This window comes from Rattus norvegicus, chromosome 4 (assembly GCF_036323735.1).
Source record: "Rattus norvegicus strain BN/NHsdMcwi chromosome 4, GRCr8, whole genome shotgun sequence".
NCBI lineage: Eukaryota > Metazoa > Chordata > Mammalia > Rodentia > Muridae > Rattus > Rattus norvegicus.
In genome coordinates this window covers 177,275,573-177,297,770 of record NC_086022.1, presented here as the reverse complement: position 1 = coordinate 177,297,770, position 22,198 = coordinate 177,275,573, and the positions used below count along the sequence as shown (strand labels likewise).

Sequence of the window (22,198 nt, the reverse complement as noted above, 5' to 3'; positions counted from 1 at the left end):
CCTCCTCCCTTCCTCCTTCCTTTCTTTCCTTCCTCCCTGCTTCCTCCCTTCCTTCCTCCCTACTTCCTTCCTTCCTCCCTCCCTTCCTTCCTTTCGTCCTTCCTTCCTTCTTTTCTCCCTGCTTCCTTCCTTCCTACTTCCACTCTCCCTTCCTTTCCTCCTCCCTCCCTCCTCCCTTCCTTCCTCCCTGCTTCCTTCCTTCTTCCCTGTGCTTCCTTCCTTCCTCCCTGCTTCCTTCCTCACTGCTTCCTTCCTTCCTCCCTACTTCCTTCCTTCCTTCCTTCCTTCCTTCCTTCCTTCCTTCCTTCCTTCCTCCCTTCCAGACTAGGAAGAAGGACAGCAGTCAGATTTACACTTTCATTTCCTCTGATGTTCGTGCCAATATTCTGTGTGGCAAGGCAAAGAGGTTCTGACTCTCTTGGTGACCTCTGGCTGACTTGTCACCAATCGTTGCCTCTCAACACTTACACCAAGCTTTTGTATCTTACTGTGCCCACAAGCTCATGTGAATCTCTTTTTGCCATTACTGAGAGAAACTGGGTGGCAAGAGTTTGGCAATGATTTCTAACCCACCACAAATGTGAACTTCGAGCTTTGCTCCTGAAACACCGTCTGAGTCATTGGTCCACACGGAGTAGTCACTGCAGTAGAGATTATGGTCTTTTAAAAATGTTATATAAAGAGTTTCTATTTTTAATACTACAGAAGAGCAAGGGGCACAAAATAGAATTTTTAAAACAAGAGCCAACTGTTACATGACAATGGTTAATTTTAAAGGAGTCAGGGTTGATAAGAGACCTAAGAGCCATCCAGTCTACACATTCTCATCTGAGAGTCCGCAGGGCAACCCAGGGACGAGAAATCATACAGGCACGAGGATTTTACTCCTGCCGCTGAACAGACGTTCTTTTATATCTTGAGGAGAATTAAAGTGGAGGAGCTCCTGGCACGCAGCAATGTGACCTTTTGAGTGTGGAAGTCTCAGGTCTAATGGGTGTTTAGCTTCCTTCCTACAAGATGCAGATCGGACAGTTCCATCATCTTCTGGGCTCACACACGACAGTTCCATAAACAGAGAGACTCCTCCGTGACGTTTTCTTCAGCCCTGACCTCAGTGAGCGGCCATCTGTTGTTGCTGTCAGCTGTGCCAATAGCCACCTGTTTATGTTTAAAGGTTAAAACCAGGAAGCTCCTCGAATGCCTTCACTGTGCTCACCACCTTCCTCTGGGTCTCCTCCCCACATCTGCCCTTTGTGAAGTGGGCCAAGTCCATCTCAGAAACTCAGAACGAAAAGACTCCATGCTTGTTTGTGGGACTGCACAGCTGATCAAGATGGGCCTTCGCGCTCTGTTACATAGGTGTAGGGGGACTAGGTCTGTCCCCATGCATGTTCTCTGGTTGGTGGCTCAGTCTCTCTGAGCCTCTATGGGCCCAGGTCAGTTCAATCTGTAGGTTTTCTGTGCTGTCCTTGTCCTCTCTGGCCCCATCAATTTTCCCTCCCCCATTATTCCAAAGTTCCTGGAGTTCTGCCTAGTGTTGGGCTGTGGGTCTCTGCATCAGTTTCCCTCAGCTGCTGGGTGGAGCCTCTCAAACGACAGCTACGCTAGGCTCCTGTCTGCAAGCATAACAGAGGATCATTAATAGTGTTAGAGGTTGGCTCGCTCTCTCTCTCTCACGGCATGGGTCTCAAGGTAGGCCAGCCATTCGTTGGCCATTCATTCAACTTCTGTTCCTTCTTTATCCCCGCATATCTTATAGGCAGGAAATATTGTGAGTCAAAGGATTTTTTGGCTGGCTTGGTGACCCCATCCCTCCATTGGAAGATGCTAGGAGTCTTATCTATGGTCATCCTCATAGATTCCTGGGAGTCTCCATGGCCCTGGGTTTTCAGCTCTTCCCAGAGATCCCTCAACACCCATTCCATTTCTCTCTCCTGGTTCTCTCTCTCAATCCTCCCCACATTTGATCCCTCTCTTACCCCCCCCAGACCCCCACCCTCCAGTTCCCTCCACCCCTCTACCACTGATGTCCATTTTACTTCCCTTTCTTAGTGAAATTTAAATATTTTCCCTTGGTTCCCTCCTTGTTACTTCACTTCTTTCGGTCTGTGGGTTATCCTGTACTTTGTTGCTAATACCCAGTTACTAGTGAGTATATACCATGTTTATCTTTCTGGGTCTGGTTACCTCACTCAGGATGATATTTTCTTATTCCATCCATTTGCCTGCAAATTTCATGATGTCCTTGTTTTTAATAGCTGAGTGATACTCCACTGTGTAAATGAACCACATTTTCTTTACCCATTCTTCAGTTGAGGGACATCTAGGTTGTTTCCAGTTCCTGGCCATTACCAACAAAGCTGCTATGAACATAGTTGAGCGAGTCTCTTTGTGATATTGTGGAGAACCTTTTGGATATATTCCTAGGAGAGGTATAGCTGGGACTTGAGGTAGAATTTTGTGAAAAACTGCCAAGTTGATTTCCAAAATGGTTGTACACGTTTTCACTCCCACCAGCAATGAAGCAGTGTTCCCCCTTCTCCACATCCTCACCAGCATGTGCTGTCCCCTGAGTTTTTTGATGTTAGCCATTCTGAAGGAATCTGAGTCATTCCCCTGATGACTGAGGATGTTGAACCTTTCTTTAAGTGCTTTTTGGCCATTAGAGAGTCCTCTAATGAGAATTCTCTATTTGGCTTTGTACTCCATTTTGGAATTTGATTTACTGATGTCTTTCTAATTTCTTGAGTTCTTTACATATTTTGGATATCAGCCCTCTGCCATATGTAAGGTTACTGAAGATCTTTCTGTAGCTGCCACTTTTTTCTTATTGATGGAGCCCTCTGATTTACAAAAGCTGTTGAGTTCATTGAAGTCCCATTTACTGATTGTTGATTTTAGCACCTGGGCTGTTGGTGTTTTGTCTCCCATGCCAATGCACTCAAGGTTATTTCCCACTTTCTCTTCTATCAGATGCAGTGCACCTGGTTTTAGGTTCAGGTCTTTCATTCACTTGGACTTGAGTTTCATTCAGGGTGATAGACATGGATCTATTTGAATTCTTCTTACATGCAAACATCCAGTTAGACCAACACCATGTGTTGAAGAAGCTTTCTTTCCCCATTGTACAGTTTTGCCAAAAATCAAGTGTCCATAGGTGTGTGGGTTTACTTCTGAGTCTTCAGTTTGGCGCTATTGGTCAACCTCTCTGTCTTTATGCCAATACCATGTGGTTTTTATTACTATTGATCTGTAGTACAGCCGAGATCAGGGATGGTTCAAGATTTTAAGCATGAGAACTTATGGGAAATAAGTAAGAGGTGGAGGTCAGATGACTGGATGGCAAGAGCAAACACTGGGGTCTGAGAACCCTGCAAGTTCAATGGTCTCAGAACCTGGAAGCAGGTGACAAATACCATCGTCTTTGTTCTAGGGATCTCCAGGAACTCGATGACAGCACCCAGCTCCCCCTGCTTTGTCACTTCTCAGAAACAGCTGAAGGGCTTACCACTATCCGGGCCTTCAGGTGAGTAACACATCTTCAGACTTCTGGCGAGGGGCAAATCCATCCATAAACGTCTATCAACAAATAATAGTTAACTATTATTGGAAATACCATGTTTCTCACAGTGACCTACAGAACAGGAATAAACGTGAACATAGTTGATTAGAGTTACCCATCTGAAAGTGCAAGAGGATAGAATGAATTGACACAGTGGAAAGGAATTTGTGGAAGCTCCCAATAAAATACTTAAAACAAATCTACAGAGAGTGGTAGTAATAAAGATACTAATCAAAAGAATATCATCACAGTAAAGTTATTTTAGAAAAGAACCCAGCCAGGCATGGTGGTACACATCTTCAGTCCTAGCACTTGGTGATTGTGGTTTTTGTGGTGTTGACGGGAGTACCAAGAGTTCAAGGACAGCCCGGGCTACAGAACAAGTTCAAGTCCAGCCTGAAGTATATGACAGCCTATCTCAAAAATACAACAAAAGAAAGGAAAAGAAAGAAAGAAACAATCCGTGTTTCTCTATGTTTGTGAGCAGTCATAGCTAAGCTTCCATAGAGCTAACTCCACTTCCTATTCAGATTACATCATGAAAGTGGCATCCCGGCCATTTTCTTCAATTGGATCCTCTTTCCACTCCATTAGAGATGGGTATTGACTTCAATCTGAGATTTGTCCAACCTGAGTTTATCTTAAGAATAATGGGATTGGGTCACAGAGTAGAACATTAAGGAGCAATTTTGAAAACCTTATGTATGGTGGGATTTCTACCTAAATCTATGAGTTTCACTTACCCAACTCGTACCTTACATCCTAGCATGCTTTCTCCACATGGAGTTTAAAGCCTCTTACTGAGAATTTCAACATCAATTATTGTTATTGAACATAGAGCTATTGGCATAAATTTATAGTCTAATAGTACTCAGCAGGGACCACTAGTAATTATAGCATATTGAAGATGGATTGCTGTTGCAACCAAGTTAGTCTTTTCCACTTAGTCTATATAAGAAATACTTATATACTACATATTATATAATCATATCATGATCATATAATTATTAAATATAATTATATTTATTATATATCATAGTATAGTACATAATAACACAACTAAGTACTATTCTTGTAGATAAAGATTGAATAAACATGGCCGTTTATTTCCATCCCAATTGCAATTCAGAGTCTTTACTTTAGCCAGTACGTGATCTTATTTTATTTCCCTTATGAGTATTTATGTGGGTGTGTTTTCATTATCTGTTTTATTTAAGATGTTTGTATGCTAATTACTTAATCTTTTCCTACTAGAATACAAGTTCTGGAAGAGCAGGGTTCTGTTCTCACTGTTGGTTTGCCCTGACTTGGGAAATGCTTATGATATTTGCTTAGGGAACAAGTGTTGACTCTGTCCTGAGGGAGTCACCACATTGGAGAGAGGATTTAAGGGATAAAGATGACAGCGGAGTGAGAATTATGGTGGCCTACCACGTGGACAGCTGTGTCAGAGGGTCGGGTGGCCCTTGTTTCTAAAGTAGATGGAGATACTTGTTGGACGGTGGGCCTTTGAATGAAGGCCAGTTGGGCTGGGAGGTAAAGGGGACAGCGGGTTCAGAGGGAAAAGCATGAAGGTTTATATCTTATGTATAAATCGAATCCAGGATTAAATGAGCCCAAGATGGAGGTCATCAGAGTGAAGCTTGAGCACATGGAGGTTGGTGCTAACAGGGAAGGAGTGAGTGCCTCTGTGTGGGACTTGGATTTTGTTCTTTCTGTGTTGTGGCTTCACTGAAGAATTCTCACCAGGAAACCTACACAATCACAGTTGTGTTAATTAGAACAATTGACTCATCAATGATAAGGCGGGATGACTGAGGCTAAATGTAGAAAGTTGCCAGGAGACTGTGTTTGAGCCACAGCCTTACAGGAAGCCTCCTTATGAAGGACCTTGATTCAGACTGGTCCTCCTCTTCCCAAGACTCCAGTGAAGAAAAAAGACCAGCGCACTTCTCAGGGAAGACCTTGTCTTCCTACCAGTGGAGAGGAATTCATAGCAGTTGAGAAACCACACCACCTCAGGAGGCAAAAGCTTAGGGTAGTGGGGAGACTTGGTTCAGTCTCCTGAGAATTTCATAAGAGTCAAGGCAAGTATCAGAATGGCATCGTACCACTTGGACAAGGATAGAGGTGTCACAGTAGTTACACAGAGGGACATGTTAAAAACTTTGCATGGACAACAGCAGTAAAAACAGAAAAAAAGGGGCTGGGGATTTAGCTCAGTGGTAGAGCGCTTACCTAGGAAGCGCAAGGCCCTGGGTTCGGTCCCCAGCTCCGAAAAAAAGAACCAAAAAAAAAAAAAAAAAACAGAAAAAAATAAAAGAAGTTAAAGATGTCCTCTGGGTATGGACACCACAATGCTTTGAGATGACCTTAACAGTCACAGAATGGTTAAGGAGTAGTGAAATCAGAAGTCAGAAGCTGGCGGGCTAACTAGAAGTGCTGTCATAGGAAGAATTAAAAGATTTCTGTCCCGGGGGTGTTTGGGGGGCATCTTTTTTAAAGAGAGTAATGAGCTAGAGGAGTTTAATGGCTGATGGGAAGGTGTGAGATACAGGCGGGATGGGCACTAATGGAACAGGTTTCAGTAGCAGGTTGACAGGGATGTGGCTGGTCGGAGAGGCAGCTTCTCTTGAAGGGGATTTTGTAATATGTGTCTCTAGAAAACATAGAGGGTATTGGGGGAGGGCCAGGATGCTGGTGATGGACAGCAGGACTTCCACACACCAGAACCTTCACTTTCTCCCTGCAGAACAACATGGTTTATCCAAAACTGCCAAGGAAAGGAGTCAGGGAGAGCATCTTAAAGAATTTGAGAAAGGTTTCGAAAAACAAAAAGGAGGAAATAGACCAGGGCAAGGTCCAGATTCTTCTTTTTAATTGTTACTTTCTTTTTTTAGATTAATTTATTTTTGTTCTTTAATCCTTTTTTACATCCAAACTTCATCCCCCTCCTGGTCTGCCCCGTGATCGCTCCCCGTCCTCTACCCTCCCCACCTCCCTCTCAAAGAGAATGTCCCCACCCTCTTATCCCACCCCACCAGGTCTCACCACTGCCTGGGGACTCAAGTCTCTCAAGAGTTAGGTGCATCTTCTCTCACTGAGGCCAGACCCGGCAGTCCTCTGCTGTATATGTGTCAGGGGCCTCATATCAGCTGGATATGCTACCTAGTTGGTGGTTCAGTGTCTGAGGGATCTCAGAGTCCAGGTCAGTTGCAGCTGCTGGTCTTCCCAGCTTCTTTCGAAGGTCCAAATTCTTGATTTTCCTCCTGCACACATGAGTAAAAATTTAATGAATTGTACATTAAGAAAAACTTTAGATAGCTGTGAAAATAACAAAATATTACACCTTTGCCTTTTTGTGCTTGAATAACAGTTGTGCACAACAAGGATTCTGTAACTTCCCTCTAAAAGGATCTTGCCTATTAAATATTATAAACAATAGCATTTCCCAGTGATAGTAAGTATTTTTTAAAAGATAGCAATGGCTTAACTGCTGTGGACAAGTTTCTAGGATTGTTGGGGTTGGTCTTCATGATCAAGAACGAAGCATGTTCTTAGGGCTGGTGAGATGTTCAGTGGTTAAGATACATCACTGCTCGCACAGAGGATCTGAATTTGATTTCTAGCACCCCTATCTGATGGCTCACAGCGGCTTATCCAAAATTTTCTTCTGTTATCCACAGGCAACTGTACTCATGCACCCCTAAATACCCACATACACAGAATTAAAATGAAAATAAATCATAGAATACTTGAAAAGAATTACGCACATTCTTCCCCATATCTGTTCTTTCCTGTGTTCAGCCAGTGTCCCCTGGGCCAGCTCCTTCAGAAAGCCCTGCTTTACTGACCATATCTTATGTTCCCTTTGCACCAATGTTCGGGGCACACTCACACATCGCAGGAAACCTGCAGTCATTTACAAGGACAGTGTCACAGCTAAAGAAGACTACGCTGTCAGTGACCTTTGCCGCTGCTTTATTTGTGTGTGTGTGTGTGTGTGTGTGTGTGTGTGTGTGTGTGTGTGACAGAATAAGGGTCTAAGAATGTTCAGAGGATGAACTGGATGTGGATGAAAAGATACAGGCTGAGTGTGTCAAAGTTTCCATTAGGAAAACAGACGGGCTCTTGCCAAAGAGAAGCAGAGGAATGCTGCCTGCGCCTTCAGCCCTCCTCCCTCTGCTCCAGCCGGTTGCCAGTTCCCTGCAAACGTGGAGTGATAGAAAAGGACCTCCACAACCACGGCAGCGGAAAGCCCTTCCCAGACAGCACACTGTCGGGACCACAAGTTCTGACCAACTGGGTGCATTTGTCCAGGGTGGTGAGGAAAAACCTGTCCAGAAAAACCCTGGGTCTTCTCACTTCTGTTTCCTCTCATGGCACCTACAATGCCTGTTCAGCCCAGGAACCTGCACCCTCCTCCAGTGAAAACAAAACCTATTCCCAGACCATTTCCCCTGTGCTCCAGGAAGCCTGGGCTAGCCCTTCCCCTCTCCCCACCCTCTTGACCTGGTTCTCTATTCAGGCCCTCCAATATAAACATCCCGTTTAGGCTCTCAGGCTCATGGAAGGAAGGTCCTGGGCTACCTCAGACTCACTAGCTAGCACAGTCTCTCCCACTCCGAGAAAGACACATCTTGTTCATTGCGTTTCTCCAGAGTCTAGCACAATGTCTTCCCTGCTGTGGAGAAGGGATGCTTAGATGCAAACATGGCTGACATTCCTCTTGCAAACCAGTCTACCTGGCACATCCCGCAAACATGGAAATGTCAGCCTTTCAAAGGCCATCACAGTTCGTCCTCATGATGGCTGTGGATCCTAAGACTTCAGAGGCCATTCTACCCTCCAGCTCCTCACTGTAGTCACCCCTCCTGAGGTCACGTGGAGGCAGACACACCCCTCGGGCTGTTCAGTCCCCTGCCATTCCTTGACACAGGTCCCCCTGGACGTGGCATTTAGTTCAAGGCTGCATAACTCAAGTCGAAGTAATGGTTTGGCTCTCAGTGCTGAGCTCTCTGATCACTGTAGATCAGACACTGCTGTCTCACCAAATTGTTTCTCTGGCTCGGCATGCCACAATGATCAGATTGATTGGAGAGATACCAAGTATCTGCTTTATATTGGCCTGTATGGACTCTGATCCTGGGCCAAAAGCACCCCACCCAGGACTTCTTCCTGCTTTGATACAAGTGATGAGTTATTTAGAAGTTTTGCAATTTTACTGGAAGATTTTAAAGGAGTGGGGGACTCACCAGGTCAGTAATTCCTTTAAAAAAAAATGACCTTTTGGTGGCCTGTGTCAGAGTGGCCATGGCCACAGAGAGGGAAGCAGTTAACTCAGCTGGGTATGCAGCCAGCTTTCAAACCAGCCATTTCCAGCTCTGTCTTTGTCTATTATTTAAGGGAACCGATTACAAAATAAGGGATATTTTTGTTACATAGAAGAGATTTCTTTTCAGCGTGCATGTGTGAAATCACGCCTACGATGGTCAAGTACTTAAGGATCTTCTTAATTAAAAAAAAAAACTTTGTATGGCACAGCATTTATTTTCCACGATAGTGAGTAGGGCAAGGGGTTTGAGGTATAGGGTGGGACATGCTCATAGAGAATATATGCTTGCATGAAGGCTACTCCTAGTTCTGCCGCTAAAACAAGCCACACAGAATTGTATTTGATTATGTCGAGCACCAAGGATGAACTTGATTTTCCCACGGACCAGTCACTCCGTCACTGTGACCATCAGGGTGAGAAACCTGCCCAACCCTGGAAGAGGGAGGATATTTCTGAGGTCTCTCAGTGCTCACAGTGTTCATCCTAGAAGCCCAGCTTCACCCCTAATGCTACTCCCAGACAATCTTCCCTGTGCTCTCAGAAGCCTGACTTTACCCTTCCCTCTCCCCACGCTCTGTCTTTATTCAGCTCACCCATCACCCAAGGTAAATCTCCTTCATGTTCACAGGGTCACTGTAAGCAGATCTGTGAGATCCCTCAATCTTCTGTCCCTTGGCACCCGATTTTCTTTCTTTTGGTTTAAAAAAAAAGCCAAACAAAAAGAATATTGAAGGGATATATTTACCTGTTTTAAATGTATAGTTTTCTGTCTCCATTGGTTCTCATCCAGCCCAGCTCAATGTCATTTGGAAAAATTAAATAAATGCCTCAAACACAGATAGAACATACTGTGATTTCCGTAGCCCATGTGGCATAGGCCAAGTCTCCTTTGCATGGATCCTCCAATACTGTGGACTACCAAGTGACCTTTAATAAAGATTTGTCATAGCCATGGCTTCTTTGTCTAGTTGTAGGGTAAAAACAGAGCAAACGCTTGCCCTCTTGGTTCTATCCAGAACTCAGCAGAGTGACTCTGGAGTCCACTGACCTGTCACCCATCCCATCCATGTGTCTCTCTGTTGCAAACCGTTCAGTCGTTCACCGTGACTGGTTTTACTGATTCTTCTGCTAGGTGACTAACATCGCAGTGTCTTTGTTTTGCACAGGCATGAAACCAGATTCAAGCAACGCATGCTGGAGCTGACAGACACAAACAACATTGCCTACTTATTTCTCTCCGCAGCCAACAGATGGCTGGAGGTCAGGACGGTACGTTCATGTTGTTCCTCGTGTGATTTCATAATGGAAACCAAACAGACAAGAGGCTTGGTGTAGAGACATTTGGTGGGACTAGCCTTCTACGGAGAGCCAGTACCAGGCCTCCATTGACTGGACTTTAAAATAGATCAGGTTTGGTTTTGCTCCAGATGAAATTTATTTTAATGTTGTAGCTAATCACAAGAAAAAATAGTACCCAGGGCAAAACTAATTCTGTGTTCCTTATATCCTCTGAATTACCTAAGTTCATGGAATAGCAAATATTTATATAGTGCCATTTTTTTTAAAAAGACAATTTGAAAAGGGACCACATACACTGATGTCCTTCACTGATCCGGACAAGCCTGTACGGGATGGTGAATTTCTTTGTTTTAAGGCAGTAGGCGGTTACGTTAGTATAAAATGTCAGCAGCTAAGTCGTCTATTGCTGTCTTCCATCCCGTGTGACACGCACAGACTTTGGCATGGTATAGACTTCATGTACAGATTAATTTCTTGCTGTGCCAGATTCCTCTTCATTTATAAAATAAGAATAAAAACATGCACCACATGGACAGGTCCCTAAAAAGAACAATGAAAACAACATAATTGCCCTAGTATCCTAGTCTAGCTTGATTTGTTGCTGTGATAAGATATCCTGTCAAAACACAAGTGAGGGAAGAAAGGGGCTTATCTCAGCTTACAATTCCAGCTTACCCTCCCTCGTTGTGAGAAGTCGAGGCAGGAACTTTAAAGAGCTAGTCACATCATATCCCCTGTCAAGAGCAGAGAGACACATACACAATATAAGCTCATGCACTTGCTTGTGAGCAGCTTACTTCCTCTACTCTACTCAGGACACCTGCCTAGGGGTTGGCGCTGTCCACAGTGGCATAGGGCTTTCCACATTAATTAACTCAATGGAGACAGTTTTGCCACAGACATGCCCAAGGACTACCCAGGATAGGCAACCCCTCACTGGAACTCTCTTCCCAGGTGACTCAAGGTTTTGCCAAGTTGAAAAATTAAGCTAAGTCCCTGCTGTAGATTATTTGAATCCCCAACCAGATGCAGTTTTCCCTTTAACACCCAACAACCAGAGAAGGTAGAGGATAAAGGAAGTCTAATGGAGTCAGGATGAAGGCTCCCAAGTTCAGGAGTGGCCTTAATGGATGGATACAGATGGACAGTCTCAGACCACCTATGTCTTAGCTACTGTGATTTCTCACTGGCTGACAAGAGTGGAGAAGACTTTCCAGCACCAGTGGTAATCCTTTACCACTGCATTAGTGATTATAGGAGCTCATTGACCAATAGAACACAAATATGTCACACAAAATTTTCAAAGAAGCATTAGATGTTAAAAACAACAAATAAACCATCTTTCAGGGAGATGTGAAGGTTGGAAAAACCAAGACAGAGTTCCTTAGGAATTACAGATTTCTGAAAGTAAGGTGAATTATTGTATAAAATCTATAAGCAAAACCCAAACATTGTTACCTGACTCCATCTAGACCACTATTGTTTTTTAAGCTTCTGTTTCCTTTCTTCTTTTAAAGATATTATATAGGAATACTAGAACTGACAGGATATTGCTGTGGGTGGATTTTCAGAATTGTAATGTGACAATGACAGTAGTTGCCCTTGAGTCTGGTCTTTCTCAGCATGGAGATCAGGCGTGACATTTAGGGGTAAGTCCGTTCGCCTTGGATTTGAGATGTCTATGGCTGCAGCCCTTAGCACTTCCCAATGACAGGTTCACAGACAAGTGTAGGACAAGAATCTTCATGCAAACCACATGTCCAGTTCATAGAGCCAAACCAAGATATTAGCGCCTGAGACTGCCAGGAAAGGGAAGGGCAGGGAGAACTAGAGAGAAGCAGCAGCCAAGTTCAAAGTGACTGCGTCCGACCCAGTATTTTAACCCCCACAAGAAAATGCAATCAAATCTACCTGAATATAAAAGAATTCAGTTTACTTGTAGACTAAAGAAGAGATTGCATTTTGAACGGGAAGGACAGACTCTGTCCTTCATTCCTCAACGTCCTGACATGTTGGAAGACATTGCATGAATCATGTGTTATTTCACCTTCTCTTTGCATTCCGTATATCTATCGCAAGGCTTCAGGGATTCACCAAACCACTGTCACGAGTAGACTTATTCCTCAAAATCTAATGCAGAGGCCAGTTGAGATCACTGGCTGCTTTTCTAGTAGACATGGGTTCAATTCCCAGCACTTACATATCTGCTCACAAGTACCTGCAACTCCGGTTCTAGGGAGTCCGATGCTCTCTCCTGGCCTCCTCAGATACCAGGCATGGATGTGGTACACAGACACACATGCAGATAAAACACCTTCACACTTGAAATAAAATGAGTCTGTTTAACACTAAATGCTGTAGTTCGGGAACGTATGTCACAGGTGGGTTGCTGTGTAAATCAAGTGAATGAGTTCTAGCGGGGAAAAGCTTTTGTGCCCACATGGCTTCATTACTGTGGGCGCATGGATGGGCCCTCACTGTGTCCACAACCACCACCTCGCACGAGTAGGTTTTGTCAGAGAAATGGATGCTGAAGTCAGGGACATGGAGATGAGAGTGTAAGTTGTTCTCAGCCCCACAACTACATGCGCTCTGTTTTGTAAGTCCTCTGAGGGTGGAAAAAAAAGTAAGGAAAGGCTTTATTTGGCTCAAAAAAAAATATAAAACTACATTGATCTTATCTGCACTGTTCACACAGCCCTTCGTGCCCCTAGAATTAACCACAGCATCCAGGAAATTAACAGGAAAATCTGTTCTGAGTGAATATTCATCACGTTATCAGGACAGACAGACAACTAGCAGGGCAGAAGGAGGGCTGGAGCATTGGGCATGAACTAGTCAGGCAGCTTTTCCGGAAACTTCTAAGAGGGCTGGAAGCCTTAGTATAGAAAGAAGAAAGCTTGACTTCAGAGCTTCCTGTGGCCAAGTGTCCTCCATTTCTTAAACACTTCTTGATTTCAGAGTCTCCTCACTCCATCCCCTTGCTGCTGGCAGAAAATCCCCATGAGAAGGAAGGAAGAGAAATCAGAGAGGATGGAGGGTGTTGAATTGGGAGAAAGATCCCTTGGGCTCCATCCAGCTTTAAAATTTTGTCTAGTAAACTCCTGATACTTGCTTCTTTCCCCAATCATTTTGAATAAGGGTTCAGAAAATTCCAAGGCTGAGGAGATGAAGTGCCATCCTGCAGGCCTAAGAAGAATAGTTTGGATCCTAGAACCCCAGGAGTGGGGGCCACCTATCATCCCAGCACAGGGGGAAGGCACCCCCAGGCAAGCTAATTAGACTAGATGAGTTAGCTAGCGGGACTCTGCCACATTAAATGCCCATTCCCCCCCCACACACATAAGCACATATACGCAAATGCAAATATGAGCATACCCCATGCAGGACACATCTACACATGAAAAGAGAAGAAGTAGAAAGAGTTAAGACCATCCAAGTTATTGTCTTTCCTTGGTTTCTGTGTGGAAAATTTCATCTTGCCTACCACATTCATTTCCCACCCGTTTAGGATTGAGAAAACATAATGAAGGCTTTAACACATCCGAGGGGTGTACAGAGGGATAGAGGGGACTTGACTGGCAGACTAACAGCAAGACTGGGGCCACCCTGCATGCCTTGGCAGCAGAAAGAACTGTTTTCCTATCGGTGCCGAGCAAAGTGGCCAGGGTTCTGTGTATGTCCCCAGGGCCTGGCCTTTGAACACAGCTTACTTAACGTCCTCTCTTCATCCCTCCGTATTAAACAATTCCAGTTCTCTGGCATCGGTGTATCCATTTTCAAAACATTGTGTAAGTCTGTCTACATGCAGACTGTGGCTCCAAGGCTTTGCCGTGCTGTGTGGTAGAAGGCTAAAAGAAAACCCACACCAAGAAGCCAACACAAACAAACAACCCAGAAAGTCAGTAGGCACGCCATACGGAAGTGGAACTAGTTGCTTTGTCTGTCTTCAGTCTGTTTGGTGAGACGGCCAAGAGCTCCCCAGCTCTGCAGTAGACGGGGCTGCAATCACACGGTAACCTGAGTCCCTAATATAATTTTCCTGTTCCCAAGTGCTAGAGACGAGACTCATTTCTATGGACTACTTGGAGAAAAGCAGAGCCCATAGTTTTCGGCTGCTGCTGATTGCAGAGAATTAGTTTTCATTATAACCCCAAGTACGGATAGATATCCTGGGCTCACTGAACTTGGACCAGAGGTTTCTCTATGGCCAATAGGAATCCAAGGCTTCCCTTCCAGGAACATTGGGTTTACATGAGGAGTAGAGATCACAGTTCAGGGGTAGCTGAGAAGCTTTCCTCAGAAACACAACGGCTTAGTTCAGTCCCTCCCTCCACCCCTACCCCAGAACACAAGAAGCCAGGCAGGGAGGCATGCTATCCCAGGGCTGAGGAACTGGAGACAGGCAGACCCCTGGGGCTCGCTGGTGGGCTAGCCAACTCAGTGAGTTCTATACACTGCCTTAAAACATAAAGTGGACAGAACCTGAGGAAGAGTGCCTGAGGTTAGCCTCAGGCTTCCACAAGGACACACACATACGCACATGCACCAACACACATCTGCATGAACATGTGCACATACACACCAAACATCACACACACACACACACACACACACACACACACAAATTATAGTTTGGTGCTGCACAAATGATTTGGTGTGGTTGAGCTCTCCCTTGAGTATGAGTATGAGTAATCAGGAACTTAGGTTTATTTCCTAAACAGAGTCTCACTGTGAGAGGCGTCAGTCACCAAATAGGTTTGTTAGGATGTGTTGGACTTTAGCCGAAGGCGTGCTACTCCCGATCCCTAAGTGTCTTCGCTCTTCTGTGTAGATTTTCAAACCATTTGCTTCTGTTTTCTTAATTTATTACCTTTAAGCTATTTTCCTATTCACAAATATCTTGAAGAAGTGGAAGGAAGACAAAACCCGAATCCTTCACGTGTGTTCATGCTAATAGCACAGGATATGGAAGGCAGGTTGCTGATGTGAACATCTGTATACTTGCTAATTCTCACCTTTCTAATTCACTTGTGTGTTCAAAAGGAAGTATAAGAAGCTTAGCAAGTCCATGAGAGACATCTTGATAGATACTCTGTACAAAAAAAAGGCATCTCTTGCGGAGATCAGTAAAATTCTAGTTACATGCTCCAGAATGTTTCTAATTCTTTAGCAAATATGCTGCTTTATTTATCTTCTAAGTTTTCTTGTATATGTATGTGTATGTGCCTGTGTATGTGTATGTGTATGTGCATGTGTACATTCCTGTGTATATATATATATATGTGTGTGTGTGTATATGTGCATGTGCATGTGTATGTATGCTCACTTTCTTTCTTTGACTATAAAATACAGACATGTATATGTATATATATATATATATATATATGCATGATTTTCTGTGACTATATAAAGTTTAAGAACTGCGAATGAGAGAAAACGTGTTTGCCTTTCCAAGGCTGTCTTGGGTACTTTTACATTTGCATCTACCTGAGAAAATGACGTCACAGATCTCTCCTTTATGGATGAAAATAATTTCATTGAGAGGATGCATTTTTTTAAATGAAGGGTGAGTTCGCCTTGTGCCTTATTCCATAAAGAGCAACTGACCTTCTGGATGCATTGGACACCATTCTCCTGGCCTGTGGTGGGTCAGGAAGTCACAGAGACCCCAACTTCCAGAACTCAGCTTCCCCTGAGAGTAGAGGCGCCATGAGCATTGAGGAAACAAATATCTTTGAGAAAGCCAAGGAGGACATTATGACAGAGAGAAACCCTGGGGCCGGGGTCAGCACCCAAGAGAGAAGGCCCCTCTCAGAAGGTGGCATCTGACGAGAAGGAGCCAGGGGTGCTGAGGAGAGGCAGAGCAGGGACAGAGTCTCGGGTGCTATCAGCAGCCAATAGCCAGAAGCCGGAGGACAGTGATAGAAAACAATAAACCACCGGGCCTTGTAATTGTTATTCATATAAGTGGGATTGATTAGTATAGAAGGAAAGCTATGGGCTGATATATATTTTCAAAAGAGTGTTGAACACATTTGACTGAGGCTTTTCTTTTTAAAGGAACCAGCTGTCAGGAGGCAGAGACTAGAAATTAAATCACCCAAGTCAAGCCCTTAGTGTGCATGACCGACAGAATTTTCCTGGGAACTGAGTCCCGGTGTCTTTAAATTCCACCAGGTACATCTTGCTGGAACTTTACCTTAAGGTCACCTTACTTTATTGTAACTCTTTGTGAATCCTTCTGTTTTATTTTTAAAGCTTAAAAAAATTATATGTATGTGTGTGTGCATACATGTACATGTGAATGAAGGTGCCTATAGAGACAAGAAGAGGGCCTGTGATCCCTGGAGCCACCATGTGGGTGCTGGGAATTGAACTTGGGTCCTCTCCAAGAGTAGTGAGTGCTCTCAGCTCAGCCCCTTACATAACTTGTGAACATAGCACAGCACGGTGAAACTATGGAGCTGAACATAGAGGGCTTGGGGGAGGGGGATCTGTAACCATAAATGTTTCAAAGTACTTGGGGACTTTTGGGCACTTACAAGCAATAGAAGAAGAGTGTACACTAGATGAGCCCTGCACCTGTGCAGTCATAACTTCAAGCAGAGGAGAGAAAAGAAAGCACTCACCGGCTGGTATGTGCTGTTAGCAATGACTCTATCAGAAGCAGAGACCACAGAAGAATTTGCTACTCAATGATGTTTACTGCTTTAATAGGTTAAGTCTACATCATTCCTTTTTAAAAACCCCTTTTTAACGGTTAGGGGATTTGAGGTGGAATTTTGTCTTGGCGCCTGTTCTGACCTCTAGTACTTTATGATGCACGCTGGTTTTTAAAGGCTGCTTCCAGCATTTGAAAAGTTACCTGTAAGTAGAAGCAACCTCAGTTCCCAGGACGGGGAAGCATAGCTATGACTTCGTCCCTTTTAAAGTTTCTGTGACTTAGGCATAATTTCTACTTTTCACAAAGAAATGTAGATCCAAAGGCATCTAAATTAGTTATCTGAGCTCGCTCGCTACTAACTGGCAAAGCCAGGGTTTGGACAATCTTCTAGAGGGATTGGACGTCTCTCTAGCTGCAGAAAGAGTTCACCAACTGTCTGTGTCTGGAGATAATCATGTCTGGAAGTCTCTCTGTTTCTAGGGTCGGTGAAACGCGGTCACAGCAAAGCAGAAACCATGATCACACAGTTGAGGGATGGGATTAGAAGAAGATGAGCAGATGTCTTTTAGTGGACTTCAAGGCTGGCCTCCGTGAATTTTTTTTTAAGTTTTGTACAAGTTTATTGTTGAGTCAGGGAAAAGTCTGGTGCTCTGAGGCATGTCTCTAATATTTGTAACTTACAAGCAAATGTAGCCCATTTCTTCATCTATGTGATCTGCGAATCTCGTGTCCCAGACATGAACACTGGTGACAAAATGCTCAGCTCCAGATTTCAGCAAGCACCAGAGGCTCATCTCTGCACGGCTTTGGAGGGGGGCCATAGTCACATTGACGTGGGCATAGGTGAAGTCTAAGCTATAAAATAGTTGCTTATCTGCCTAAAAAAAAAAAAAACATGTATGTAGAAGGGGGCTCTAAATCTGAGCTTAGTTGTGACAGCCACCACAACTTCTCTTCAGGTAAGCCATATCTTCCCTGGGAGAGCACACTGCCATTCCTGATTCCAGCCTCGTGACTGGCCTTCCTTCCTCTGCCTCTGACGAGTCACTTGCGTGAAGCCTAACCAGAAACTCATGCGATGGTTTGCTTCCCACTGACCGCTCGCTCCCTCTGCGTTGATTGGCATCTTTGGTTTTAATGACTTGGGAATCTTCTTCAGGTCTTTTAACTTGCTCCTCCCCTTTACAGGACTACCTGGGAGCTTGCATTGTTCTGACGGCCTCCATTGCATCCATCAGTGGCTCTTCCAACTCTGGACTAGTGGGCTTGGGCCTTCTGTATGCCCTCACGGTGGGTATCGATGGATGAAAATACCTTTCTTCCCACTCCATGCAATGCCAGGAGGGCTTTCCATAGAAGTGATCAAACCTCTTTCATGGACACTAGCGAAATCTGACATTTATAACAGGATGGCCTTTGCACATGGTAGTAGATTTGAGCCTAAAGCTAATGTTTTAGGACAGCTTGGAGTAATTACGTGTATTTGTGTGTGTCCATGTGTGCCTGTGCATGGGTACACACATGGATGCAGTGCTCACAGAGGTCAGAAAAGAATGTCAGATCCCCTAAAGCTCGGGAAGTAGGCAGTGGAGAACCACGCAACACGGGTGCAGTGGCTCTAACCCCAGTCCTCGGTGTCATATACTCTTAGCAGATGAACGAGCTCTCCATCCGTGTCTTTTCTCTTTGGGAGTGTGTAGCTAGTTTCTAAATCTTCCCAGGTCCCACAGGCATCCTGTTCCTGAGGTAGTTTGGGGTCCCTGCCTTGTGTTGTTTATGTCCCAACTGAGGCACTAAGGAGCATGGAAAGACACGAGATTAGCATACATGTGAATATTTGAGTTCTCCACTGTGTGGGGGAATAGGAGAACAGTTCATGGAGAGACACGGGAGGACTTTGAAGAACACACACCTTCTCTACAGTTGTCTCTCTCTGCCAGGGGACTGCTAGCCAGCAGTACTTATGGACCATGTGACAGACACTGTCCTGGTCCTTCTGTCTCCAATCATGCAGTGGTGGTGAGAATTGCCTGCTTACTTTAACTGTGACCGTTTTGTCACCTGATACAGATAACCAATTACCTGAATTGGGTTGTAAGGAACTTGGCCGACCTCGAAGTCCAGATGGGCGCAGTGAAGAAAGTGAACAGTTTCTTAACTATGGAGTCTGAGAACTATGAAGGCACCATGGGTACCGTGAACAAGCCTGCTCCTGACACTGGCATCTGCTTTGCTTAGTTACTATAATACCACGTGAACCCATCTCTTCTTGATTGACTCCCCCTTCCTTCCTTCCTTCCTTCCTTCCTTCCTTCTCATTTATTTACATATTTTTTGAGTTTGGGGTTCTGTCTATGTAGCCCAGGCTGGCCTTAAACTCAGATTCAACTGCCTCGGCCCCCTGAGTGCTGGGAGTATGGGTGCACACACCACACCCACTCTCATATTAACATTGAGTGGTGTCAGCAGCTGAGGATAAGCAAAATTTTAGTCTTGGACGCAAGTAGACTCTACTAGAAGCCATTTAGAGAGAATTGTAAATGTACTTATTACATTATCTTCCCTTTCTTCTGGCTTTACTGATTTAAATGCCAAGAACCGTGAAAGCAGCAACCAAGATTCTCAATTCTATTAGAGTAAAACTGCCAGGAAAGTTGGTGGGAGGCACAGTGGGGTCTTCATTAGATGGAAACTTCAATCAAATTTCATTTCTTTGCCTAAGCCGTTCAGTGGCTCTTTAGATAGAAAAGCACATGGTCCTGGTTATAGATGAGGCTTTGACTACTTGCCCAGGCCTGTTTCTCACTCACCCACACACTTCTTCCCTAAACAGGATAGTGTGGTCCATTTTCCTCTCATCTTTATTCTTCTCCTATACATATTTGAGATCAACTTCCTGAGCTTCATCTCAACAACTGCTTTTGCTTTAAGTCTCTTTGGATGACCCAGCTCTCCAACCTCTGTGTTCCCAGAGTGCTTTGCGTTTATGTCCCCATGCAGTTGTCCACTTAGAACCGCAGGTGCAGGCTTCTTGCCTGCCTCCCAAGTTCTATCTTCTGTCCTCAAATAACCGAAATGTTCACCTTATAAGCTCCGGTTGCTCGAGGATCCGCTTACATAGAAACCGTTCAGAAGTGAAATAGCATTGAATGCTGGGATGCTGAAGAGGTGGGATGACGGTAGTGCCCATCCCCCAGCCCCAGGTTCAACTTGTAGCACACAAGAATAGCAGAAGGAAGCTAAGGCAGGGTGGGTCAGGGTGAAGAATGGTCACAGTGCATTGTATATCTGCATGGAATTTTCCAGAGGCAACCTTGAAGGAAAGAAAATAACTCATAAAATTTTAAAATTCTCAATCAACATTGTTTACCCTGAATGTTATTTAGTTTGAAAAAAAAACTACCATAGTTTGATTCAGAACCACAATGAGTTTATGGAAAATTTTATATATATACACACACACACACACACACATATATATATATACATATATATATACACATATATATACATACAAATATGTATATACAAACATACACACATACTATATATATACATATACATATATATATACATATACATATATATATATAGTTAAAATTACTCCTGGAAATTGTTTGTGCATTTAAGTGTGTGTGTGTGTTCCTTTCTTCATTTCCCTTTGAACTACCGTTTGTCTCTTCTGCTTCTCCAAGATCCTTCTCAAGTCCCAGAGCATTGGCCACAGGAAGGTGAGATCAAGATTCACGATCTATGCGTCAGATATGAAAATAACCTGAAGCCCGTTCTGAAACATGTCAAGGCTTACATCAAGCCTGGGCAGAAGGTACGGGGTTCACACCATCCGACTGATTGTCTGCACAGATCTTTGATGGAGCCCCCATCACCACATGAATGGGACATCACCATGTCAGAGCCCGTCCAGGGTGTTCAGGCTTACAGTCCACACTGGCTGTGGGCAAAATTATCTGAAGAAAGAGAAGGGGAGAGGGAGGATCCCAACAGGATGCTGCATGCCTCCAAGTTATTCTGCCCTTCATTAGCCTCACGTCAAAAATCACAAAGGTCAAAAGTAAACAGGCATACTGTTTAACATTTCTGATTTCTGGCAGAGAGACATCTCCTTGGTGACTTTTGCCTTCATTCTAGATCTACTCTGAAAATGACTTTTTTATTCATATTTAAAAGGAAGGATTAAGTGAGGAAACATGGGCTCATTCTTATCACTGATTGTATGGAGGTCCAGCTATAACTTGGTGCTGAAGTGAAGATGGAGAACAGCACGGCCACACAGAAATAAAAATCAGAATGCAATCGTCAGGGGTTGAGCGGGACATTGCTTTGTCATATTCTTGAGATCTAAGAAGAGCTTTGTAGTGCGATCGTTTGAGCAGGCCTAAACTTTTCCCATGACACCTCGATAAAGCTAAACATGCCTCCGTCCCTTCCGTGCCTTCGCCTGAGTCTCCATCTCTGCTGTTCTTCTCAGGTGGGCATCTGTGGTCGCACCGGTAGTGGGAAGTCCTCTCTATCTCTGGCTTTCTTCAGAATGGTCGACATATTTGATGGTGAGTGACTAACTGAAATTTCGCCACCCAGGTGGCCTCTCATGGCTGAGCATGTAAAGGTCCTTGTCATCAACACCGGCAACCTGGACTCAGTCTCCAGACCTACAGACTGGAAGGACAGACTGACTCGTACAGGTTGTCCTCCAGCTTCCGTATGCACCCTGGTGTGTGAGTCTGAGCTTATATGCACACACACACACACACACACACACACACACACACACACACACACACATATGTATGTATATATACACATATTTGAACTATAGCAATCAGAATGGGGGTAGTAAATTCAGTAGCATAGTAAAACATCAACCTCTAGATTTGTTAGTGGTTCACTCATTCTATGCATGTCTTCAGCAGACTTTGTGTCTCTGAGCAGTTACATACTCCAAAGACAACTGACATTTAACAAAATTGAGGTTACTACAGAATTTGATTTTTTTTTTTTATTATCTTGATCCTCAGGCATCTACAGAGGGGATCACAAGCCCTGAGAACCATAACTATCTTGATGCCTTTTAAGTAGCAGGAGTCTATTAGCATGCTAACAGACGATGGGCTGTTCAGAAGGAAACCCTTTAAGCTCATCTTCCTTGCCTCTTCTTGAACAAGCCCCTGCTTACTAAGTCAGTGGGCTTTAGTGTTCTGAGATCATCATACTTGCCCACAAGGAACTTTGTCTTTGCATAACAGGGAGGAGGAACTGAATCCATGAAGTAAAGGGGCCATGAAGAACGCATTGTCCCTGAGGCTGGAGAGGTGGC

At 44.2% G+C, this 22,198-nt stretch overlaps 1 protein-coding gene across 10 annotated transcripts in view; it reads left to right on the top strand.

Moving 5' to 3' along the window:
- Abcc9 (ATP binding cassette subfamily C member 9) overlaps positions 1 to 22,198 on the top strand; it is a 123,990-nt gene that overhangs the window by 89,067 nt on the left and 12,725 nt on the right. For all 10 annotated transcript variants that reach the window (XM_039107119.2, XM_039107120.2, XM_039107122.2 and 7 more), the window contains 6 exons: positions 3,434 to 3,526; positions 10,064 to 10,166; positions 18,052 to 18,153; positions 18,934 to 19,054; positions 20,559 to 20,689; positions 21,353 to 21,431. In XM_039107119.2, coding sequence (XP_038963047.1) covers positions 3,434 to 3,526; positions 10,064 to 10,166; positions 18,052 to 18,153; positions 18,934 to 19,054; positions 20,559 to 20,689; positions 21,353 to 21,431 — 629 coding nt within the window. The remainder of the gene's footprint in view (positions 1 to 3,433; positions 3,527 to 10,063; positions 10,167 to 18,051; positions 18,154 to 18,933; positions 19,055 to 20,558; positions 20,690 to 21,352; positions 21,432 to 22,198) is intronic.